This window comes from Aythya fuligula, chromosome 24, assembly GCF_009819795.1.
Source record: "Aythya fuligula isolate bAytFul2 chromosome 24, bAytFul2.pri, whole genome shotgun sequence".
NCBI lineage: Eukaryota > Metazoa > Chordata > Aves > Anseriformes > Anatidae > Aythya > Aythya fuligula.
In genome coordinates, this window is record NC_045582.1 from 3,350,481 (window position 1) to 3,372,869 (window position 22,389).

At 43.3% G+C, this 22,389-nt stretch overlaps 2 protein-coding genes across 7 annotated transcripts; both read left to right on the top strand.

Moving 5' to 3' along the window:
* Positions 1–207: 207 nt before the first annotated feature.
* Positions 208–12,010, top strand: CCDC47 (coiled-coil domain containing 47). Of its 3 annotated transcripts, none has more exons than XM_032202621.1 (13): positions 208–226; positions 2,303–2,568; positions 2,698–2,805; positions 4,284–4,458; positions 4,775–4,896; positions 5,221–5,286; positions 6,251–6,352; positions 7,209–7,319; positions 7,882–7,967; positions 8,926–8,984; positions 9,658–9,767; positions 9,938–10,105; positions 10,424–12,010. In XM_032202621.1, the coding sequence occupies exons 2-13, from the start codon at positions 2,308–2,310 to the stop codon at positions 10,502–10,504; spliced, it is 1,449 nt and encodes a 482-aa protein (XP_032058512.1). In that variant the 5' UTR covers positions 208–226; positions 2,303–2,307; the 3' UTR covers positions 10,505–12,010. The 3 variants fall into 3 exon arrangements, with proteins under 3 accessions (XP_032058512.1, XP_032058513.1, XP_032058514.1); XM_032202622.1 differs by lacking the exon at positions 208–226 and adding an exon at positions 386–458; XM_032202623.1 differs by lacking the exon at positions 208–226 and adding an exon at positions 630–647.
* Positions 12,011–12,286: 276 nt separating this feature from the next.
* STRADA (STE20 related adaptor alpha) lies at positions 12,287–21,980 on the top strand. 4 transcript variants are annotated; one of them, XM_032202624.1, is made up of 13 exons: positions 12,287–12,340; positions 12,441–12,516; positions 13,720–13,777; positions 14,365–14,393; positions 17,880–17,982; positions 18,507–18,628; positions 18,756–18,864; positions 18,991–19,114; positions 19,791–19,962; positions 20,275–20,379; positions 20,630–20,871; positions 21,381–21,423; positions 21,742–21,980. In XM_032202624.1, the coding sequence occupies exons 2-13, from the start codon at positions 12,481–12,483 to the stop codon at positions 21,892–21,894; spliced, it is 1,296 nt and encodes a 431-aa protein (XP_032058515.1). In that variant the 5' UTR covers positions 12,287–12,340; positions 12,441–12,480; the 3' UTR covers positions 21,895–21,980. The 4 variants fall into 4 exon arrangements, with proteins under 4 accessions (XP_032058515.1, XP_032058516.1, XP_032058517.1 ...); XM_032202625.1 differs by having other exon boundaries at positions 12,441–12,492; XM_032202626.1 differs by lacking the exon at positions 21,381–21,423.
* The last annotated feature ends 409 nt before the right edge of the window (positions 21,981–22,389 follow it).

Here is a 22,389-nt window from a genome sequence, read left to right on the forward strand (position 1 = left end):
CGTCAGCGCGCCCTGCCGGGCATGCGCGATGGTGGAGGTGAAGCCGCTGAGGGGAGGAGGGAAGGGTTTGGGCACGGGGGGCCTGTGGGGCTTGAGCTGGCAGCAGCGGGGCTGTGTGAGGAGGAGACGGGCTCTGGCTGCTGGGCTGGGCTCTGGATGCTTGCTCGGGCTCCGACTGCTGTCCCGGGCTCGAGGCGGGGGCTGTCGGGCCCGCTGCCCCCCTCAGGTCCGTGTGTGGGCAGCCCGCAGTGAGCATGCTCCCCTCGCGCTACGCAAAGTACGCAGGCAGCGCCGAGCACGCGAGCTGCGCCAAACACGTAGGCTCCGCAAAGCGCGCAGGTTCCGCAAATCGCGCAGGCTCCGCTGAGCGCTCGGGCTACGTAAAGTGCGCAGCGTGCGCCGTTTGCGGCCGCTGGGTGCGGGCCGGGCCGAAGCGGTGGCGGCGCCGCGTGCCTCAGGTAACGCGGCCGGGCCGGGCCCCGCGGCCACCGCGCTGCTCCCCACGGGCTGCCGGGGCCGGGCCTCGGCCCTCTCCTTGCCCCCGTCCCCGTTACCGGCAGCCCTCGGCCCCGCGGTGCCCCCCGGGAGGGGCGGCTCGGCTCTGAGGGCTGCGGGGCCGGGAGCTGCGGGCTCCCCGGGGGGCTGAGGTGAGGGGCCGGGGGCTGAGGGGCAGGGGATAAGGGTGAGGGGGGCATGGGGGGGCAGAGCAGGGGGATAGGGGTGAGGGGAGGCACGGTCTGCAGCCAGTTTTAGCCTGGCTCACCTTGACTCGTGTCCCTGCCAGCAGCCCCCGGGCGCTGTCAGGGGTCTGTTGGTTTCTACACGTTTCATTTTGTATAAGGCTGGATGGAGTGTGTAGGGTTTTTTTTTGTTGTTGTTGTTGTTTCTTTTTTGAAACTGGATGTGCTCAGGGTTTCAAAATTCATCCTGTGAAAGCCTTGTGGGTTTGTAGAGCAGGTGGCTCCGTTGTCCAGGTGTTTCATGCAAATCCTGTGGCATGTAAATGCTGTTTTCGTGTTTGAATTCACCTAAAGCTGTGATATAAGCAAGCAAGCAGCACGCTGAAATCCTGGGGTCTGCTTTGCTGTACTTCCCGTCTGGATTCATGCTCACGTGAATGTGATCTGTTCGGATTTTTGCTAGAACGAGAAGTCTTGAACATAAGCGTTTATTTTAGCTGTCCTTGTCACTCATAGCAGTGAGTTCCCTGCATGCATTACTCAGAGGAGTGCTGGTCGAATTTAGAAACAAATTGCTTCTATTTCAAGTTCTTAAGAGAACGGTCTCATTAACATTGAAGTTCCCACTCAGATCTGGGTGTGAGAGGGAGTAAAGGGAGTACTGCCAAGTCTTCTGCAGCTGATCATCCCCAGACGTTTGTGAAATGCACAAATGCATTTTATATTATTACTGCTGTCTGAAACCATGGTTTGGACCTCAGTAATCTGCAGTTGTCGGTGATGGACAGTCTGAGTGACAGACCGTGACTGCGGCAATATTAAAAAAAAAAGTCATAAGGAGCCGAGGGGGAAAAAAAAGTGAAGTATCAGATCATCTCTGCAGGTTCCTGGCAGATCTGGGGAGGGAACTCCAGGCTCATGAGCCAGCTTACTCTGTTATTTTGAGGACTAGTGCAATATCCATCCTCTTCGTGTTTTTTTTGTTGTTTTTTTTTTTTTGTAGACCTTTAGTTATAAGGTCGCCATCTCTGAACAGAAATAGTGGAGGGATGCTGTAGGACCTGATTGTGAGAATTGATCTAGAAAGATCAAATATGATCAGTTTTAAAGAAGCGGAGGCTATCAGAGCATTTCTGTTTAAAGTAAATGAATTAAGCACATTATAAGATTTACTGCTTTTGTAACGCATTCCTGGATCTGACTGTGTCTAATTACTAATTAATGAGAACTGTAGGCACCATGTGTGCTGAAATGAGTTGGCAACTCTGACTGAGAGTTGCTGCTGAAGAGTCATTTTTAGAGCAGGACATCACTGTTTCTAGAAATTGGTCACCTGAACAGTTTGGCCAGATGTGAACTTGCTGCTGCCTCAGCTGCTCCTGCTACCAGCAGAAAATCTACTATCTTGCTATTCAAGTTAGTTTTTTTCTTGTTAGAGTGTTCACTTTATACAGAAGATGGCAAGATGAGGCAGAACTTTTTCTCTCGTGCTGACCTGACTCCAATAATGTTTTGAAATTGTTCATGGAAGTTGGGCAGAACTGGAGGTGTGATGGAACAGGCTTTGTATCTCCTAACGTAAGGATTTGTTGCAATATTTTGGATTTATTTTATTTTTCCAGTGAAAATGAAGAATTTATATATTTTCCTTGCTGTCCTGTTCATCCCGTGGAATTTGTCTTTGGCAAAGTATGATGAATTTGAGGACGGAGATGACATTATGGAATATGATGATAATGACTTTGCTGAATTTGAAGATGTCAGTGAAGATGCAGTCACAGAGTCTCCTCAGAGGATCATCACGACAGAAGATGATGAAGAAGAAGCCACTGTAGAGCTTGAAGGTCAGGATGAGAATCAGGAAGACTTTGATGACACAGACGCACAGGTAATTCCTCATCTCCTCCCCCTGTGTGTTTCCTAATGGTGTCTCTGAACCTTACCTTCTCACCCCGTCTTTTTGGATTTTGATTGCCCAGCTTTGGATTTTTATGCTCTGTGTGATTTTGTCCTTTAGGAAGGTGATACTGAGGGCGAGCCGTACGATGATGAGGAGTTTGAAGGCTATGAAGAGAAACCAGATGCGTCTCCTAGCAAAAATAAAGACCCCATAACAATAGTTAACGTAGGTATAAATTTTGATCCTTTTTTTTATTTGGTACTTCATCGTTTATTTACAGTACTATGCCAGTAATGTCTGTGTTGTACAAAGAGAGAATCTGTCCTAAAGAATTTGCTATTTGAATTAACAAGATTCAGAGAAGAGATAGGAAGAAGTTTGGAGACGAGAAACACCTAAAATAGTACAAGAGGATAACAGCAGAATAGGATCTGTCAGCTCTGAATTCCATGCTCTTGGAAATCTTCATGGATTGTTTTACGTTACTTCAGATAGCAACTCGTGAAGTAAAACTTCCTGGGCAGATATGTTTGGTCTGTTGATGTCTTTTAACATGGTAGAACTGCCATTCTTGGATCTGTGCTGGATCCAAGCTGAGAACTGCAGTTGGAATATAGACCAGTAAATTCTTCATTAAAACACATGGTTTGTTTCATAGGTTTGGCCAACGCATTTTATGACTTAGGTTCTGTTACCTATATGAAAAATGTGGAGAGATGGTGGAGCTATAGAGATAAACTTCATTTAATCCAGAGAAAAAAAATACATCCCAGAAATGTCTGGGTGCTCTCTTAACACAAGGAGGAAGTTACAGTGATGATAGGCTTGCGGTAAATGTAGTGTACTTTTAGCTTGTCTGTGGCTAAAGGTTCAGGTTGGATGGGGTTTGGAGCAACCTAATCTAGTGGAAGATATCCCTGCACGTGGCAGTGGGGTTGGAACCTAGATCATCTTTAAAAATCCCTTCTAATCCAAACCACTCTGTGATTCTGACACTTGACTTCTCAGATGGTTTTTGAAACCGATGTCTGTCCACACTGCTTCACCTGCTTGTTGCCTCCCAGAAGGGTCTTTTACAGAATGATCAGGAGCTTAAGGCCTATGCTTTTATTATCTTTAAGATCTCTTTTCAAATATGGTGGCTGACCTTGGCAGTGAAAATGAAGGTTTGGATTGTTTTATGACTGAAGGGTGACATGATGATAAGCAGAACTGCTGATTCTTCTCTGAAATGGAAAGGCAGGCAGGCTTCCATGCTTCCTCCACAGTCCATGGCTCTTGGTGCCATCCTGAAAATGTTCCTGGACATTTAGATTTCAGCAAAAGGTAAATGATGATCGAATAATGCTGTGAGGGGCAGGGCATCAAGCCCAGATAATCATTGGGTTGAAATGCTTGGGCTGTTGACTACTCTGGAGGATAAATGTTAGCATCAGCTCACTTGGAAGAGATATTTTTTTGTGTGTGTGTGGTAGCCAGGTATTTTGGCAATGCTGTTTTCAGTTGTTTCCCGTAGGACTTCTGTGTCCCAGGAGAGCTAAATGCGTTATGTGTAGGCTTAGTTGTGTCCTGTTGCCATTGTGACGCTTGCTGCTGGATTTGGGAGGAAAACTCTCCAGTACTCTTCATTTTTTTCAAATTGCATATACCTAATCCATTCGGTAAGGGAAAAAAACAAAACGATTTCTGTTCACTTTCCATAGGTCCCTGCTCACCTTCAAAACAGCTGGGAGAGTTATTACATGGAGATCCTGATGGTAACAGGTCTTCTTGCTTACATCATGAATTACATCATTGGGAAGAACAAAAACAACCGTCTGGCTCATGCGTGGTTCAATACCCACAGGGAACTGCTAGAAAGCAACTTTGCTCTTGTTGGTAAGTCCTGTGATGATTAGGATGCGTTTTCAGTTTGAGTAGAGATTGTTTTAGACCTGCCTGTAGGCTCTAGAGAAGGGAAACCTTTTCTATGCGTATGTGTGACAGCGCTGAGGGCAGCTCTGGGGGTAGATAAATAGTGCGCTAGTCTTTAAGTGTTGAAATTAGATTATGGTGTGGTATAAATTATTCAGAAACATCAAGGTGAGTCTGAAGTAATCCAGGGACAACAGATTTATAAACCTACTGATGCTACTCTGGCGTATAAATTGGTGCTTTCTAGACTGCAGTTCTTCTTCATTGTCATTTTCTCCAGGGGACGATGGCACCAGTAAAGAAGCCACAAGCACTGGGAAACTAAATCAAGAAAATGAGCACATATATAACTTGTGGTGCTCTGGAAGGGTGTGCTGTGAAGGAATGCTTATCCAGCTAAAGGTAAGGATGAGTGAGTTTGTAGCACTGCTCACCTACTGCCAGTGTTCAGGAAGTCCTGCACCTGGGATGGACAGTCTCACGTGTTAGTTCAGCTCATAACTTGAGGGAGCAAGTTATGAAAAACTCGATCAAACGCAGAAAGTCAACCTGCTTTTGAGCAGTGTAGGTGACTTTTAAAGGGCTCTTCAAAGTTAAACTATTCAATGAAAAACATCTACTTACATCTGCCGTGTTTTTCCTTAAGTTCCACAGCTATCTGCCTATGAAGCCCAGCATTCTAGGTATATTTATCAACGTTCTGTGTTTACAATCTTGTGTTTTTAGTTTCTCAAGAGACAAGACCTACTGAATGTTCTTGCGCGCATGATGAGGCCAGCTTGTGACCAAGTGGTATGTCCTCAACCCTTTAGATTGGCTGTGATAAGTTGTTGCATTCCTTTTGCGCTGCTCTGCTGCTTTGGGCTGTATTTATAACCCACACATGAAGTGCTGGTTATCTTTTTTTGGTGTTTAGTATCTGTTGAAATAATCTGCAAGAATCATTCATATTTCTTTTCTGTGTGTGAAATGCAAACTGATGACTAGGAAATGTTTTATCTCTAGGGGTTTTATTATTTGAGTGGTTTTGTGAACAGTTTGTTGTGCTTCAAGACCTCATCTTGATTAAAACGTATTTTTACAGTCTAAATTTAATCTTTATTATTAAAGAACATATAAAGAACATATAAAGAATAATCTTTAATTATTGTTCTTCTATCTATACAGTCAGACTGAACAGAGCTGCTTAATGCATATGCTGGCCTGCATGTTCTTTCTTGTAATGTCACTATTTGCCCAGCCACTTTCTCGTAGAGGTGAGGGGAATCTTTAATCACATAAATGTCAAGAGAGGTTATATTTTGGAAGAATGGTGGCTTAGAAAATGTATTCACAATACACAATGTGACTATAATTGCATTTATAATATTAATTAAAATACTTAAATTAGATGTGGGCAGATAATCTTATCAATAGATATCTGCACAGCAAAGGCTTATAGCTCTTCTGTTGAGGAGTCGCTGTCATTACACGGTAGCATTATACCAGAATGCTGAATTGAGTGCTCCAGGAAAGGCGCTTTTTAATTTTAAGACACACTGAGAAGCTTTAATTTAACAACCTTTATCTCAGCTGTGTACAGCCTTGCTTAGGCTTTGTTCTTTGAGGTAATGAAGGATGAATCAAAATGTCAGATAAGCACTGAGGCAGCAGAAACTGTTCTTCACAGAAGATGCAGGTCTCAATTTGGCTGGTAGTCTGAAGATGGAGTGCATCGTAGAAATCTGATCAATGCTAATAACTTTCTGTCCCACAGCAAATAAAAGTAACAATGAATGATGAAGATATGGACACCTATGTGTTTGCTGTCGGAACGAGAAAAGCATTGGTGCGACTTCAGAAAGAGATGCAGGACCTGGTATGTGTGCTCACAAGGGAATAATAACAAGATAAAGCCAGTGGGATGTAAGAACCTCTGATCAATAGATCGCTTATTTTCTTGGGAACAGCTGAACACTCGTGACCGACCTGTTGGAATTACTGTGGGGGAAAAGATATTTTCACCTAATAGATGGACATTTAATGCCATCAGCAATCCGCAGCACTATCCTGCTGCTGTCAGAACTGTAAGAGAAGAGGCAACTGAAAGCAGCCTGCCTCCTTTTTTTGATGTATAGTTAGCTTAGGAGGAGGTTGAAGTAGTACATTTGGGATACACGCGAGTCTCATTTTCTCCTAATCTAATTTGCACAAATGACTTTGTAAAGGATTGAAAAATGAACTTAAGCGATGTGGAAAATTTGCAGTCATGTTTTTACCTAGTGTGAAATAAAGAAAATTTCCCATACATTCAAGCCCTGAATTTTGCAAAGAATCCAGTGATAACGAGCAGTGGTTTGCAGATCTTTTCTCTCACAACATTTCAAACAGCACTCAAACATGGTTGGCAGGATGCCAGTTGGTTTTGTTGATTTAGCAAGCAAAATATATTAAACTTTATCAGGTGTGCTGGCATGGATGTATTATATCTTTTTCTTTAAAGTACTCACTATTGAGGGGAAATACTGCCTTAAAGGCTACAGGCATTTATATTACATGCTTTACTTTATGCTTGAACTGTCCCCAGCCAGACTGAGTGACTGAGTTAATGCATTTTTATTGTTTCTTATCTGGTACTTTTAGGGGTGCCATTGTACTGAAACAGTTCAGTTGATAAGCTATTTGCATACTTGTGCTATTTTTAATTTTTTTTCCCCTTCCTCTCTTTGTAACAGAGTGAGTTCTGCAGCGATAAACCTAAGTCTGGTGCAAAATATGGGCTTCCAGATTCGCTGGCTATCTTGTCGGAGATGGGGGAGGTCACAGAGGGAATGATGGACGCAAAGGTGATCTTGAGTGAATGAGTACAAATACTCCTTGGTGTCCCTGGTACTTGCAGCCTGTGCAAATGTTCTAATCTTTGTCTCTTGTAAAAATCACAAGAGAGCTAAATGGCCCTCGTGAGATCTGGGAGAATCAAGAAAAATATAAGGGCTAGCAGAAGGGAGTAATTGCCACTTCTTTATTTCTTTTATGTGGCAACTGTTAGTCTAACATATGATCTGAGGACTTAGAACTGCCTTTCAAAGCCTCAAAGTTAGCTCCAGCACCTGGCTTGAAGGAAGGTGTTGGTCTCTCTGCAGATCCTCAATGCTGATGTTTGTTATTAAATGAAATAGCAAATCCCAAATGAGAGCAACTCGAGTTATTAGATGCGTTAATTCCATGCATTGAGGCCCCTTCTAGCAAAAGCTAAAAATTTCAGCAGTTTAAATTGTGGTGGTACTGTGGCAAGCTGAGCACAAAATTTTTCTGAGTGATGTGTGGCCGAGCTGCAAACTAATACGGAGTGTGTAGGCTGATGTCGCTCTTGGTGGTAGGAGAAACTAACCCCTGTTTCTCTTTTAGATGATACATTTCCTCACGCACTACGCTGACAAGATCGAGTCCGTCCAATTCTCGGACCAGTTCTCCGGTCCAAAACTTATGCAAGAGTACGTACATATAGAGCTAGATCTCTCCTTGCAGTAGCTGCTCTAGCAGTATGCAAAGTAGAGGCTGACAAACCTGTTTGCAGTGTGGAGCTGGCTGGAATGCACATAAAGAGAAATTGGGAGCAAAGGTGAAACAGCTGAATAAATACGCTCCAAACGCTTACAAATGCTGCATCAGTGTAGATGATCAAGGTGCTGTATTGCCTTAATGTTTATTTTTGAGTGCTGGTTACTCTCTAGTTTGGGCAACTCCAAATCTCAGATAGCACCTGGCTGCTACAGTGTACACAGCTCGTGGAAAATAAGTGAGTAATCCCACTAAGAGGATACAACAGGGTAGAGTTAAAGAGCCAAGAAATAACGCTGCAAGAGTGGTTGAAAAAGCACGTTAATACGTTCCAGTAGCATCTGAATTAAGAACTAGGTTTGAGCGAAGTCTGAAGTGTTTAAAAGAAGTGCTTTTAGCTGCTGCCTCAGAATTGCCAAGTAGTGGGTGCTTTATCTTATCATCTGAGCTACTATGTAGGCTTTTGCAAGGGTGTATTATGCTTGCAGGCATATAAAAAAATGATCTGTATCAAAACTTGAAACTGCCCTCCAAAAGGATCGTGCTTTCTTATAATTAAAAAACAGCAGCATGTGAGCTTTGTACTGAAATTGCAAGGCTTTGGAGGCTCAGTGGAATGTAGGTCTGACTTCGTTGCATGAGCCTGTGTTTTTTTTGAGTAGTCAAGTCTTGAATTCTTAAGAATTTTTTTTTCTTTCTTACTGATGCTTATATAAGCTTTATGTCTCAAGTAGTAGTATAAACTTCAGGGTATATGTAAAAGTGAATGCCTTTAAAAATATACAAGCTTATCTAGGGGTCAGATGACTTCTGACAATCAGCTTGGATGATGTTATTTGTATGCCCACGTTTTTTTTCACCGATTCCAGCCCCTTTTTTTCTTTCTTACAGGGAGGGTCAGCTTACAAAACTGCCCGAAACTAAAAAGACACTTTTGTTTACATTTAATGGTAAGAGAACTGGTGTATGTGTGTAAATGTATCTGGGGGGTGTTGTGTTTTACCTGTGCAAGGTATGCTCAAGTTATGTCACCTATGGAAGATAACATTATTAGGAATGACTGGTGCATGTAAACAGGATCGCTGACTGATGAACCTGTAAGCAGAAGGCAGTAATAACAAGGAGGACTCAGCAGCATATTGTGATTATAAAAGGAAACTGAACCTTGCTATTGCGGGTCTTAATTCACAATCATATCTCTGCTGGTGGTTGTATTAGGTTTCAGTTGGAAGATGACTTGTTTTAAGCCACACTGTTTGCAGTGTGAGCTTGCACAGAGTTCCTTGGTTATCCCTGTTTTGGAAGAAAAGCAGTCTATTCCAGAAAAAGACCACAGTTCTCTTAAGAATTCACAGCCATAGCTCCAAGTAAAGTTAATGTCAGAGCCAGAACTCTGTTTACTTTTTGTTAGTACAGAATGAAAAAAAAAAAAGAAGGATCATGTGGAGGAAATGTGACTGAAGAATCTATGTGCAATCTCCAAAGCAAAATCCGTCTGTTAGTAAAGTCATTTCCAAAGAGGATGATAATATCTTTCTTGAATGGTGCGAGCAATAAGGAAGGAGCGTTGCAGCTAATAGGAAAATCTTGCCAACCTAATTAACAAGGAGCTCTCTGTTTCAGTGCCTGGTTCAGGCAATACTTCCCCAAAGGATATGGAGTCTTTGCTGCCTCTGATGAGCATGGTTATCTACTCTATAGACAAAGCAAAGAAGTTCCGTCTGAACAGAGAAGTAAGTTGTCTGTGTTTAGTGCCTTCTGAATATTGTATGAAATCGCAAACGTTAACCTTTGATCCTTAATCCTAAGGCTGGGAGCCTTTCGTTTCCAGTATAACTACTACAGATACTCCATCCTGCTCATAGGGAATCTGTATTAACTGCCTTTGCTTTTATCTCAAAAGGGCAAACAAAAAGCTGATAAGAACAGGGCTCGTGTGGAAGAGAACTTCCTTAAGCTGACTCATGTGCAAAGACAGGAGGCTGCCCAGTCCCGTCGAGAGGAGAAAAAACGGGCAGAGAAGGAGCGAATCATGAATGAGGAGGATCCAGAAAAACAGCGACGGCTGGAGGTGAGATGGATTTTCAGCTTGTTACAAGCTACAGGCGAATTTCTGCGACGTATCTCCAGGGCTGCTTGTAGGCATACAAGCAGCAGCAGCCAGCTTTGATTTCTTACTTTGCCAGAAGGCAGCACACGCTTCCTGTGTATACTCTCTTGCTCTCCCAAACACGTAAGGGCTCTCAGTGGGGAGCCAGCTCACGTGGTTAGGGATGCGAACCCAAGTACAGTACTGGGGGTTGCCGCCTTTGTTCTTTTTTGAAACGATCAGCTTGTTCTTTGAAGGGATTGCTGATGTTCATTTAGCTCTCTGTATTCTTTCCTACAGGAAGCTGCTTTGCGGCGTGAGCAGAAGAAACTTGAGAAGAAGCAGATGAAGATGAAGCAAATCAAAGTGAAAGCTATGTGACTCCATTGTGAGACGCCTGTCTCAGTGCCACCTGCAGAATTTTAATTCACAGGGTACAAAGACGTACTGAACTCCATAATCCTACACTTTTTTGAACACTACTAGCCATTAAGGGAAATGCTCCTTGCATCGGTGTTACTTATTTAAGTATTACAGCAACATTGCAGGTGTATGTAGAGAGCTTTGTCTCAGCAGTTTTATTCCAGGTGGTATAAATTTTTGCTACTTGTCTGTTAAAAAAAAAAATGCAATATTCTTGAATGCTCATTGTCATTTGTTCTTCAAAAACATATGATTGTAAACCTGTCCACGTGTGCTGGTAACATATTAATGCTTTGGTTTTAAACTTTGGTTTTAGTTTTTGGGAGGGAAGGGGGAAATTCTTAATTTAAGGGGAGGAAAACTGCACAATAAGCATTTACCATGCATTTATTTGCATCAAGCTTTTAAAGGCACAAAACTTAGCCTTCCATACACAGTATGGATACTTCAGGGATTTTAAGTCCAGTAGAACAGAAGTGTTTGTTTTTTTTTTTTATAACAGACAAGGGTCTGAAACAGTATTAGGTTACCTGTAGGCATGATTGGCATACGTATAAAACATGTAGATGGGTTAGATACCAGGGAATGGAATACATGAGCATTACTTCTTACCTGTGGTTTTGAGTGCTGCAAGCTTAATATGATGTCAAGTCTGTCACGTCAGCGTGGTGTTTCTTCAGGAGTTGAGTGCATGGTGAGTTAGCAGCTTCAACTAGTTTTTCCTTGAATATTTTAACTGTACAAATTTGCCTCATAAACATTTCTCCTAGTCTTAGCAGCTGCTGCCTAATTCACTCCAGCAAGAAGCTAGATTCAGTGAAGTATCTGCTATTGCCAATTTCCCCAAGAAAGTAAAACTGCTTCAGAGGCTGTGTATCCTCTTCCACTGATAAGTGGTCACTTCAGGTTTTTGAGTATAACGGGGAAGGAAGTGAGCGTCCTTGTGCAAACACTTGGCTAACTGAGAGCTCTGCATTTTATAAATGCTTCCTGTCTCGCAGGTGTTATATTGTTGCTGTAACAGACTTTTTACAGATTTGTGGGGAAACAATGTCTTGCATTTTTCTTGTTCAATAATATGTGCAAATTTTGTTCTGAGGCAATAAGGGCGAGCTGCTGTTGAAACAGCAATTGCTTAAAATTCTTGTTCCAGCATGGGGTACTTCAAGCTGATTTAAATGCAGAAGTCTGTAACCTGATACATGCAAATACATTAATTTTATAATGGTTGGTAAAATTAATTTAAAACCAAAACTAATGTAGATCATGTGAAATTTTAGCACTATTTAGCTTTAAAGATTAACGTGGTCTTGTTTCACAAAGTTCTTGGAAAGGAAATAGTAGTTTGTGCTCTTTTTTTGAATAAGTCGACAGTGTTCCTGAAGTCCTATGGCAGCTAATTTTGTAATATGAACATTCAAATGAACTACCTAATGAAGAGTAAAATATGATTGAAACACTCCACCTGCCTAGTTTGCTGGACTCTGTGTTCCTTTCAGCTACTCCCCTTGCCTACTGTAACATTCCTCTCAGCACCTCAACACCTTATTTGTCCCACTTCGGGTATAAAAGTGTATTTTTTTGTGAGGGAGGCGGATGCTGTACCCAGAGGAGGGCCGTTCTGGGGCACCCTGACAGGAGCCAATATGGCGCCCGCCTCCCTCCCCCTCAGGTGCGCGGGGGCCGCGAGCCGCCATTAGGCGCGGCGGTAGCGGCGCGCTGACGTCACGCGCAGCGCCGTGCTGGCGTCACACGCGGCGTCTCCAGCCGGTGCGCGGTGGCCGCGGCGCTGAGGTGAGGCCGGGCCGGGGCCGGGGCTGAGGGGACCGAGGGGGGGGGGGGGGGGGGGGCGCGGAGGGGCCGGGGCCGGGGCTGAGCCGCTCTCGTCCCCCAGGTTGCCTTCCGCAGCGTGTGGCGACGCACCCGCGGCCTCCATGTCTTTCCTTGTAAGTAAACCCGAGCGCCTGAGGGTGAGTGTTACCCCCCGCCGGGAGCGCCACGGCCCCTTCGGGAACCGCGCTTGGGCGCTGCCTGCTTGCAGTCCTTGCACACTTGCTCCTTTGTACGCTTGATGCTTGTACCTTTGCTCCTTGCACGCTTGTTCCTTGCACACTCGCTCCCTGCACGCGTGCACCCCCTCCGCGTGCAGCACCCGGCATTTACAATAAATATTATATTTAAGGGAAAGCCGAGTCTCTCCGGCCTCTCCTCACGAAGCGCCTGCCCTCGTTGCACCGCGTACAGCTCTTCTTTTCCTGAACCTGGCTGAGTTTGGGAAGTTAAACATCAGCGTTGCTTAATTCTGCATTTTTGAGTGTCAAAGTATTTGGTTTTACACAACAGAAGCACTTCTAGTGACTCAAACCGACAGGGTTGTGCTGCGCTGTGTGTTTTGAGTCACTGACACCAAAGACAGGCGCTTTCCAAGACTGGCCTCGCTCACACCAAGCGACGTAACCCCTTTCCTCACTGCTTTCACTGAGCTGACAGGCTCTAATGTGCTGCTGTTCCTGACTGTTTAATTTAATGCTAACTTAATCAACACTCTGCAAGCCTAAAACTGCATATTTTATTGCCTATTATATATGCAGGCCTGTTTTTTTCAAATCACAAAGCCAATTGGAATGGTAGAAACTTTTCTCTGCACAAGCTAATGCTTAATGCTTGCTCTGAATTTTAAGCATGAATTCTGGAAGGGAACTACAGCTTTACAATACTTGGGTTTTAATTTTACTTGTAGTTAATGGATATATTGCCAAAATAATTCTCAGAGCTCTAAGACATCATCTTGTTATAAAAAGCTTAATCTTTTTCACACCTGTTACACCCAAAGGAACTTTTATTTGCCTGTATAAGGGTGCATAGCATGCTTACTATTTTTATGTGCACATATGAAGATTTTTGTCTGAATAATCAAAAATGAACTTTACTGCGAGTGCATGCTATCCAGGAGGGGCGGCAGCACCGAGGTGCTTGCTGGGTGCATGCACAGGTAACGTTCTCGTCCAGAGTAAGGATGTAGCTCTGATGTCACAGCTTTTAGATCACAGTAAAATCGTAGAAGTGTTAGCATTGTGGTTTAGTTTTTGATTTGGGGGGTGAGGAGGGAAGAGGGAGTAGATTGTCTCTGAAGGAAATAACTAATTTCTTTTTCTTTTTTTTTTTTCTTTTAGCGGTGGGTGTCGGAAAAGTTCATTGTTGAGGGCTTAAGAGAGTTTGAACTGTTTGGAGGTAAGTTTTCCTCTCGTTGGATGACATTGGGAAGGTTAATTATAATTCACGAGTGAAAATGGGTTTTGAAACTCTGCTGATAGCTCCCCAGTGTGCCCGTAGGAGAGCTGGTTGGTTTCTGGTCTGCTTTGCGTGGAACAAGCAAAATCTTCCACCACGATGCAGAAATCTTGGTCAGTGACTTAGAAAGCAGTCAGAACATAGGAAACCAAGGTCTCGTCTAGATTTTGCTTCTAGAGGGCGTGGAGAAACTTTCACTACTTTAAATAAATAACCCTTAGACAGCTTCTTCTGTATTTAGGCTAAGTATGTATGTCACTTGTCAATGTCAGTTTACATTTATGTGCAATATCTGAACAGTAGCACTGTTTGAATCTTTTTAATTCCCATTCTTGTACTACGTTTGATTATTTTTAATGTAATTATCTGTAAATTAAATCTTTGTCTACAATATATTTGTATGTATGTGCTATCAGTAGGTATCACGCAGGGTTATTTACTTAGTTTTCCTCAGTAAGTTCCAACTATATTTTTTAATGGGTGTCTGTTGAACACAATTTGGTGAACAATTAATTTCTTTACTCCAGAGCAGCCTCCGGGTGACTCTCGGAGAAAAGTAAGTGGCTTTTGCAGGCTGTGGTGCTGTGGTTCATTGCATGGAGATTATCCTTGTGAAAGTTTGATTTTTCTTTTTACCTTAGTTTTATATTTCATCTCTATATTTAGCTCTACGAGTGTGGAGACAGGTTTCACCCTGGAGTGGAGGTTTTGGTGTGTGGTATTAAAACTGGACGTGACTAGCCAAAACTAAACTTAATCCCTGAGATTTGAGGGTCTCCCTTTTGAGGTGATTTAGGTCCGATTCTTCAGAGATGCTGATCTCTTTGAATTCTTTTGGAATTGAGGGAAGAGGTTAGCCTACGAGACTTCTGAAAATGGCCCCCAAATTTTTATTTTGGCCGTTCTAAGCCAGCATTCCCTTCTGGACACGCTGATTCTGGCTTCCTTACTTTTCCCTGCAGAGCAGTCACATCAGAGGCTCCAGCATCAGAACCAAACATCGTGTAATTTGCAGTTTGAGTGACTTTACGTCCTGTTGGCTGCTCTTCCTCAGAGCCAATTCTGGGAGCTCTGCCTCTTAAGAACTAAAGTCACTTACGAATGAGGAGTGTCTGTTCAAAAACATACAGCCAAAATGAGGCAGTTGAGAACTTCACCTTTGCTTTTTGTTCTGCAGGCCCTGATTCCATGCTGTGTGGTGCATTATGCACGATTTATAGCAGAATATATTGGTCTAAATGGTTTCCTACCTGCTCACACCATACTGAAATGTTTCTGTGTGCAGGTGTTGCTTTAGTTTAAGGCAATTACAAACAGGAATTAAGTGTGATTTGTTTATAAGTGTGTCAGCTTAAGCTGTTATAATTGATTTTGTGTCAGTGTCTGTAATTTGCTGGCACAAACAAAGCTGAAAACATGAGATCTATACAGAACGTTTTGTATAAAGTCAAGTGAATTCACACCTTATTTAATTGCTGAGCGTCCAGCATATGCTGTGCTGGAAGCAAATGGAGATCAGCATCTGCATCATTTTTGTTCAAATATTCCCTTGGTTTTTTGGACACCACAGTGATATTGGTGACTATTTTAATTTTTACAGCTAAATAAAAGCTTACTTTTTCTATCATGGCTATACAAAAAGGCAAATAATTGGGGAAAGGGGCAGGAGGAAAATTTCTGTAGCTCATGCTGAAAGGGAGTGAAGGAGCGAGGAGGTGGTGAGGAAGGCAGCAGAACAAAAACAACTTTCCCTCTTCCTAATTCAGACGGATGTGATTTGGCAGAGGCAGATTCTTGCGAGCATCATATAACTGATTTTCTTATGGCATTTGTAACAGCAGTTACCTTTCAAAGATTAATTTCCTTAAACCTATTTCCAATTAAAATCTGATCAACAAGCCCTACAGCTAGCTCCTAATGAATGTCGGGCCATAAAGCCAGTTGTACGTGACTTCATTTCGCAGCTGCTTTTGCTTTTGACCATACACCAAAAGTTGTCCCGTGTGAAACCACAGAGGAGCTTTTTTGCAGTATTTCATGAGTGACATTTCAGTTTAACTTTTTTTTTTTTTTTTTAAACTCTCGTATGATGTTGATAAATTTCTGGTAGAGCTCCTTGTGCATTAACTTAGTTATTGGTCACTGCTAACACGAAGACAGGTGAGTGAAGACCTCTGATGTTCTGGAAAACTTTTAAATAGGGATTTTACAGCCTTTTTCCATTCCTGTTGAAACAGCCTGCACCATTCATAAGATTAAATTTATTTATTTTTTCGCATCTGTTTTGTTGGCTTACGCTGTATTTGGAGTGGAGTTTATTAAAGCAAACCACTTAACGTGCTGCTCCGCGTTTCACCAGCTGTCACTGCTGCACACCGCTGCTTATCAGAGCCTTCTGCTTTCCTTTCCTTGGTGGTGCCTTTCTGCTTCAGAGGTTTCCATCTGCCTGTGTGTCTCTGTGTGAAATTGATGGCAGAAGTAACGAGTGACACAATCCAAGTCAGAATTGACAAGGATCTTTAGCAGAAGTTTGAAAGAGGGAGTGGAAGGTTGCTGCCTGTTTTGTTTCAGCCAAGCCACAGCACGGTGTAGTGCTAGGACTGGAAGTAAAGGTTTTGAGATCTGAGGGGTGGGTTACCCTGAAACAGACGCCAGCTGAGTTGCTGTACTAGAGTTGTTTGAGCTGGAGTTGTGTCCTAGCACTGTTCTCAAAGCAAAGTTTCACCTTTTCCTATAACTGAAAACCAAACCTATTTTTAAGGTAGACAGAGAGAAGTAAAACGTATGCTGGTCAGAGGCAGTCAAAAAGCTGAACTTAGGAAGCCTGAATAGCAACTTACTCCCCAGTACACTTAGAGATGAAAGCTTCTCAGGAGCTGAACCCTCAAACAGAACCAAAGGTAATTAATTTACGGTGAATTCGTGTCTGCTCTTGTTGCACTACATTTACCCTTGGCTGAGCGTAGAACAGTGCCTTGTTTTTCAGCTGCCACTGTGTCATTTCCATCTTTCAGCAATGGAAAAGAGAGTATTCGCTGTCACTGCAGGAAAAGGGACAAGCTTCTTCTACTTCATGAATCATGAGGAAAGGTCTGATAAAGGGCACTTGCAGTTGATGAGGAATGAGTTGGCAAAAATGAGCTGGGGTTCCAAATGTCAGGAGTTAATGTGCTAGAAATTTGACATTACTACGTCTGGACTTAGACACCAAATAAATTTGGATCCCCATTAGGATGCACTCCTTGTGACTTTGGAAACTTAAGTGAGTTGCAAGGTATAAAGGAACTTGCAAGAAGTTCCTGCTCGAAAAGATTTTGTGATTGTAAATCGTTTAGCTTTGTGTCAGATGTGTCAGGGTGGTGTCGTTGGTAGGCTTAGGAGCGCTGCTTCCCTGCGTGGTGTGAGTTTTTTTTCTATCCTTTTTCTTTTTTCCCTGTAAGCACAAATGCATTGCAGCTAAATTTTTGCTTTCATTTGGAGCTTTTCTTTTCACGTGTGTCTGACCTTCATACTTTTGCTGAGGTGGGTTCATCACTTTGATGTTTGGCTGAGCAGCTTCAGCTGTGCTGCTCTTCTCACAGATGAGCAGCTGAAAACCAGAAGCCCCAACTTCAGGCAGGAATGCTGACTGCCACGGTGCAGGGAGGTGCTGTGAACAAGCTTTCCTTTGGCCTTTGCTCAGGCAAGAGGGTGACACACAAGTCTGTAAATAATAGGAGGAAGACAGTTACTATAAAGCAATGTTCAGGCTGTCCTGGGGAATAGTAATTGGCTTTATCCAAGTATTTCTAAGTAAATTTTAGCTTAACCTAAGTGAGAATATTGCCTTTTATGGTTACCTGATTAAAACACAGATGTCTGGATCTTCTGAAATGAGGCATCTCCTGGATTTTGATTGATATTTAACTATTAATTGTTTTAACAGCAGTTAAATTGTCTCTTCTATAGTTTTGTCATATTGAGTGTGTATGATAAGGAACAGATGACTTTTCTACCACGTGTAATCTTTATCTCTTTTGACCTGACTTTATTTTTTCCCTAGACAAATGAGGCGAGCTCCGAGTCGATAGCTTCTTCCCCTAAAAGGGACACCATGAGCAACTTCCTCCCAGACAGCAGCTGCTACGAGTTGCTCACTATCATAGGTAAGATTACTCGTGGGCTGGAGGATCGGAAGTCTGCTCTGCAAAGAGAGTAATTTCTGCAGACTTGTTGGCCTTTTCTTGATTATTTATTTATTTTTTGACATCGGATGCCCTTCTTCTTTGATTAAAAAATCACTTTAATAAAAACTGAGATGCTTATCCTGAAGGCTTGCAACCCAAAGAGGCATGTGGCGCGTTAACAATACTGAGTATAAAGTACAAAGTCAGCAGAAGGACCCTGAAACCCTGTCCTTGGAGGGGCTGTGGCCAAATCATTTTACTTCTGGCTCAATTTTGAACTTGAAAGACTGGATAATACTAACTGGCTGGCTAGGATAATTTCTCTCCATGGGATACATGCTAGGGGAAATGGTATCTGATGGAACAATTACTTTCTTTCACAAGGCCATAAATAGTTTGAGTAAATGAGTATAAAGATTATTTAAGGGTCAGGGACTGGAGGAGTTCTTTAGAAGTGTGTGCTTCAGAAATAATTGCTGAAGCTTTATTGCCTTTTCTTTCAGGCAGAGGCTTTGAAGACTTGATGGTTGTGAACCTGGCCAGGTATAAACCCTCAGGGGAGTATGTCACTGTCAGAAGAGTTAACTTGGAAGCCTGCACCAATGAAATGGTCACGTTCTTGCAGGTAACAGGAATCCACTAATACAATAGTGCAAGTTTAGGAGTGAATAGATGGCAAGAACAGTGCTTATCAATCCTGTATTCATATTTCTGCATTTACTCGAATCAAAATATCTTTTTTTGTTTTTTAGGGGGAACTTCACGTTTCCAAGCTCTTCAACCACCCTAACATTGTGCCATACAAAGCAACTTTCATAGCTGACAATGAGCTGTGGGTGGTAACATCATTCATGGCCTATGGTAGGTGGAGGGGGAATACCTTGACTGGCCGTCATATCCTGTTAAATCAGGTTTAAGAGGTGTTGCATCTTTGTTGGAACATCCTTGTTTTTCTGACCACTGAAGAGGTGTTTTGTTTCTTTTTAGGTTCTGCAAAAGATTTGATCTGTACCCATTTTATGGATGGGATGAGTGAATTGGCGATTGCATATATCCTCCAAGGCGTACTGAAAGCACTTGACTACATCCACCATATGGGCTATGTACATAGGTAAAATAATAATAATTTTTAAAAAAATGTCACTATGCAATAAACTTACCTCTGTACCCTGAAGACCAGTGTCTGAAGTCACAACAAACCACATTGGCAGGCAGACATAAGGCTCTGTTCAGGTGCTGTGTAGAGTCTCTGAATTGAGACTGACAGCGAGGGGAAATTTGTCCTGTTGCTGCAGAAGGTCCTGAGTCCATAACCTCTAGTCCCACACTTCTCTTTGCCACAGAAAGTTTCTTTTGGGAAAATGCAGAGTGAATCAAGTCCTCTTAGTGCTTGTATACGTAGTTTTGCACAGCATTCAGGATGGCCATCAGGACTCTCAGCCTCCTGGCGTGCTTTTATCCTTTCCACAGGTGCTTGCCAGGGTTGATTTTCTCTTCAGTGCTGCAGTGTTTTTTAATCTCTTCCTAAATCACCATGTCCATCCTTTAGCATGTTTTTCCTTTCCTCTGATATATCCTGTTGTGAAAGTAAATTTCAAACACAGAATGTCCTAGGTTATTAATGGTCACTACATTTATTGTATGTACTGTGAAAGTTGTTCAGCTCAAGTGTTCCTGCCTTAAATCCTCTGTAGTGCACTTCCGCACTAGCAGGGTTCCCAGGGATGCTGTAAGGAACATAAATCATCCGAGAGCAGAAAACCTGACTTCTTTTGTTGTTGTTCAAGGAGTGTGAAAGCCAGCCATATCCTGATTTCCGTAGATGGGAAGGTGTACCTCTCCGGCCTGCGAAGTAATCTGAGTATGATTAACCACGGGCAGCGACTCAAAGTTGTTCATGACTTCCCCAAATACAGCATCAAAGTCCTACCTTGGCTCAGTCCTGAAGTCTTGCAGCAGGTATGTTATAAAAACAAAACAAAACAAAAAAACTATGGCTTGTGCTCAGTGATACATAGCATCTCTGTGTAATTTTCTGAGGTTTTAGGGCCTGTTCTGGGAGAAGAAAAACAGCCACAGTGTTGCTTTTTCTCATTATGAGCATCTTTATACTTTTTAGCTTAAAACTACTACCACCACCACCAAACCATCCTATATGCGGGTTGTGCCATTTCTGCTGTAATCATTTGGGTTTGTTCTTCTGCATGGCGAGTTGTGAGCACTGCCTGTCCACATTGCAAGTCCACAATTTTTATTTTCCTTTTCTTTTAGAATCTCCAGGGTTACGATGCAAAGTCTGACATTTACAGCATAGGGATAACAGCCTGCGAGCTGGCAAATGGACACGTACCATTTAAAGACATGCCTTCCACTCAGGTAAGATTTAAAGGTTCTTCCTTTCTCTGTTTCATCTGAGCATGTGGAATTGCCTTGCAGCATGGGGTTGTGAAAACAGGAGGGTGCTGTGCCTCCCTGAATTCCCTTCTCATTGCTGCTTTTCCTGTAGAACTGCTGTGCTACTATATTAAACCTTTGGTGTCCAAACGCTGAGGATGTTAGAAATCTACTGAGAAATTTTAACTGTCGAGATGGCATGCATGGGATGTTGATGTCCCTTCATTTCCAGATGCTGTTGGAAAAGCTGAATGGAACTGTTCCCTGCCTGCTAGACACCACCACTATTCCTGCTGACGAGCTGACCATGAAAACCTCGCGTTCAAGCGCTAACTACGGGCTGGGCGAGAGCATGGCCGTCAGCAACGTGAGAGCAGCCAACGGCGAGTCAGCCCTGCACCCTTACCTGCGGACCTTCTCCGCCTGCTTCCACAACTTCGTAGGGCAGTGCCTCCAGCGGAACCCGGACTTCAGGTAAAGCCAGGCCAAAGCTGCTCTTCGCAGCCATGCCACGAGCACCATTCTAGGGGTTGACTGAACCAGGAGAGCCAGCAAAGGTTGTTTGAAGTTTTTTTCCAAAACTATAGCTGGGCGAGGATGTGATCTGCATTGAGAGGAGTATGTAAAGTATGCAGAACAAAAGCAGTGTTAAAAGCAGGTTAAGATATTCTTTAAGAGAGCCTGAAGACTTTCGGAGTTCATAGCTCTGCTTTGCAACCTTTGGGGAGCAGAGAGGTCCTGCCCTGTCTTTCTGGTGCTCATCAGACCACTCCACGAGGTGTGAAGAGCAGGGGTAGCTTTCTGCTGCATTAGTGGGTTCAGTCTTCAGAAAGTTTGAGTGCCAGAGCTGGTGTGAGGGAGGGGTTGGGATGAGGCTGTGACAGTGAACTGCCCACAGAACTACACTTGAGCATCTTGAAAGGACAAAATATCACTGACTAATTTTTCTTGTGTGCTTGCTTTATTCTAACTCCCTTCTACAGGCCCAGTGCAGGCGCTCTCCTTAATCATCCCTTTTTCAAACAGGTAAGGAACTTGTTTAATATGCAGAGAAACAGTGGCTTTTTTGCAGTCATTAGCTTGCTGTGTCACTGAAGCTGAGGGTGGGAGTGTTGAGTTGCTTAATCCTTTCAGATCACAGAAAAATTAAGTTAGTTTGGTGCCACTTCGTGATCGTCAGCTTCTCCAGGAAGGAGAATGAGGTGCTTGTTCTCTGGGAGTGAGGTAGCTCTGGAAGCAGCTGCCTGTTCTGTGGGGCTGCAACTTTTCTCGATGCAGGCAGGAGGATAGCACTGTCTGTGTGGGGAGGCACTTCAGCAGCTGACCTCTCTCCTTTTTGTGCAGATCAAGCGCCGTGCTTCTGAAGCACTCCCTGAACTTCTGCGCCCCGTCACCCCAATCACCAATTTTGAAGGAACGCGGCCCCAGGATCCCAGTGGCATTTTTGGGCTGGTGTCAAACCTGGAGCAGCTAGACGTGGATGACTGGGAGTTCTAGAACAAACAGGGACTATACGTGGTTCTGGAGGAGCTTCCTGGACATTGTAATTTATTGGTCCTGTTCATAAAAGGTGATGAATGTTACATGTAGAAGAGTTTACAGGTCCTTGGGAAGGAACTTCAGCTGCCTGTTTACTTGGAAAGTAGCCTGGAAACAAATGGACAGACCTGAGCTGGAAAAGGCTCAACCCCAAGGAGCTGCGGAGTATTCCGGTTGGTGCAGGGCCCCAAGCCCCAGTCCTTGCAGCTGAGAACACCAGAGTGGGTTGAGCAGATCTGTTTAGTTATGGTCTCTATTTCTGTTTCTAAAAATCATTGGCTTCCTTGTATCACAGTCAGAGGCTGCATGTCCCCATCCTCTTTTATTCTTTCTTTTTAAGGGTGCCTTAGAGTTAAGAAGGGGAAGGAGGCAGCTCTTAGCTTTGGGCATTTTCTTAGAGCTGGTCAGCTTAGTTACTGCGTTGTCACCAGGTAACTTTTGAGTGGGGAAGAA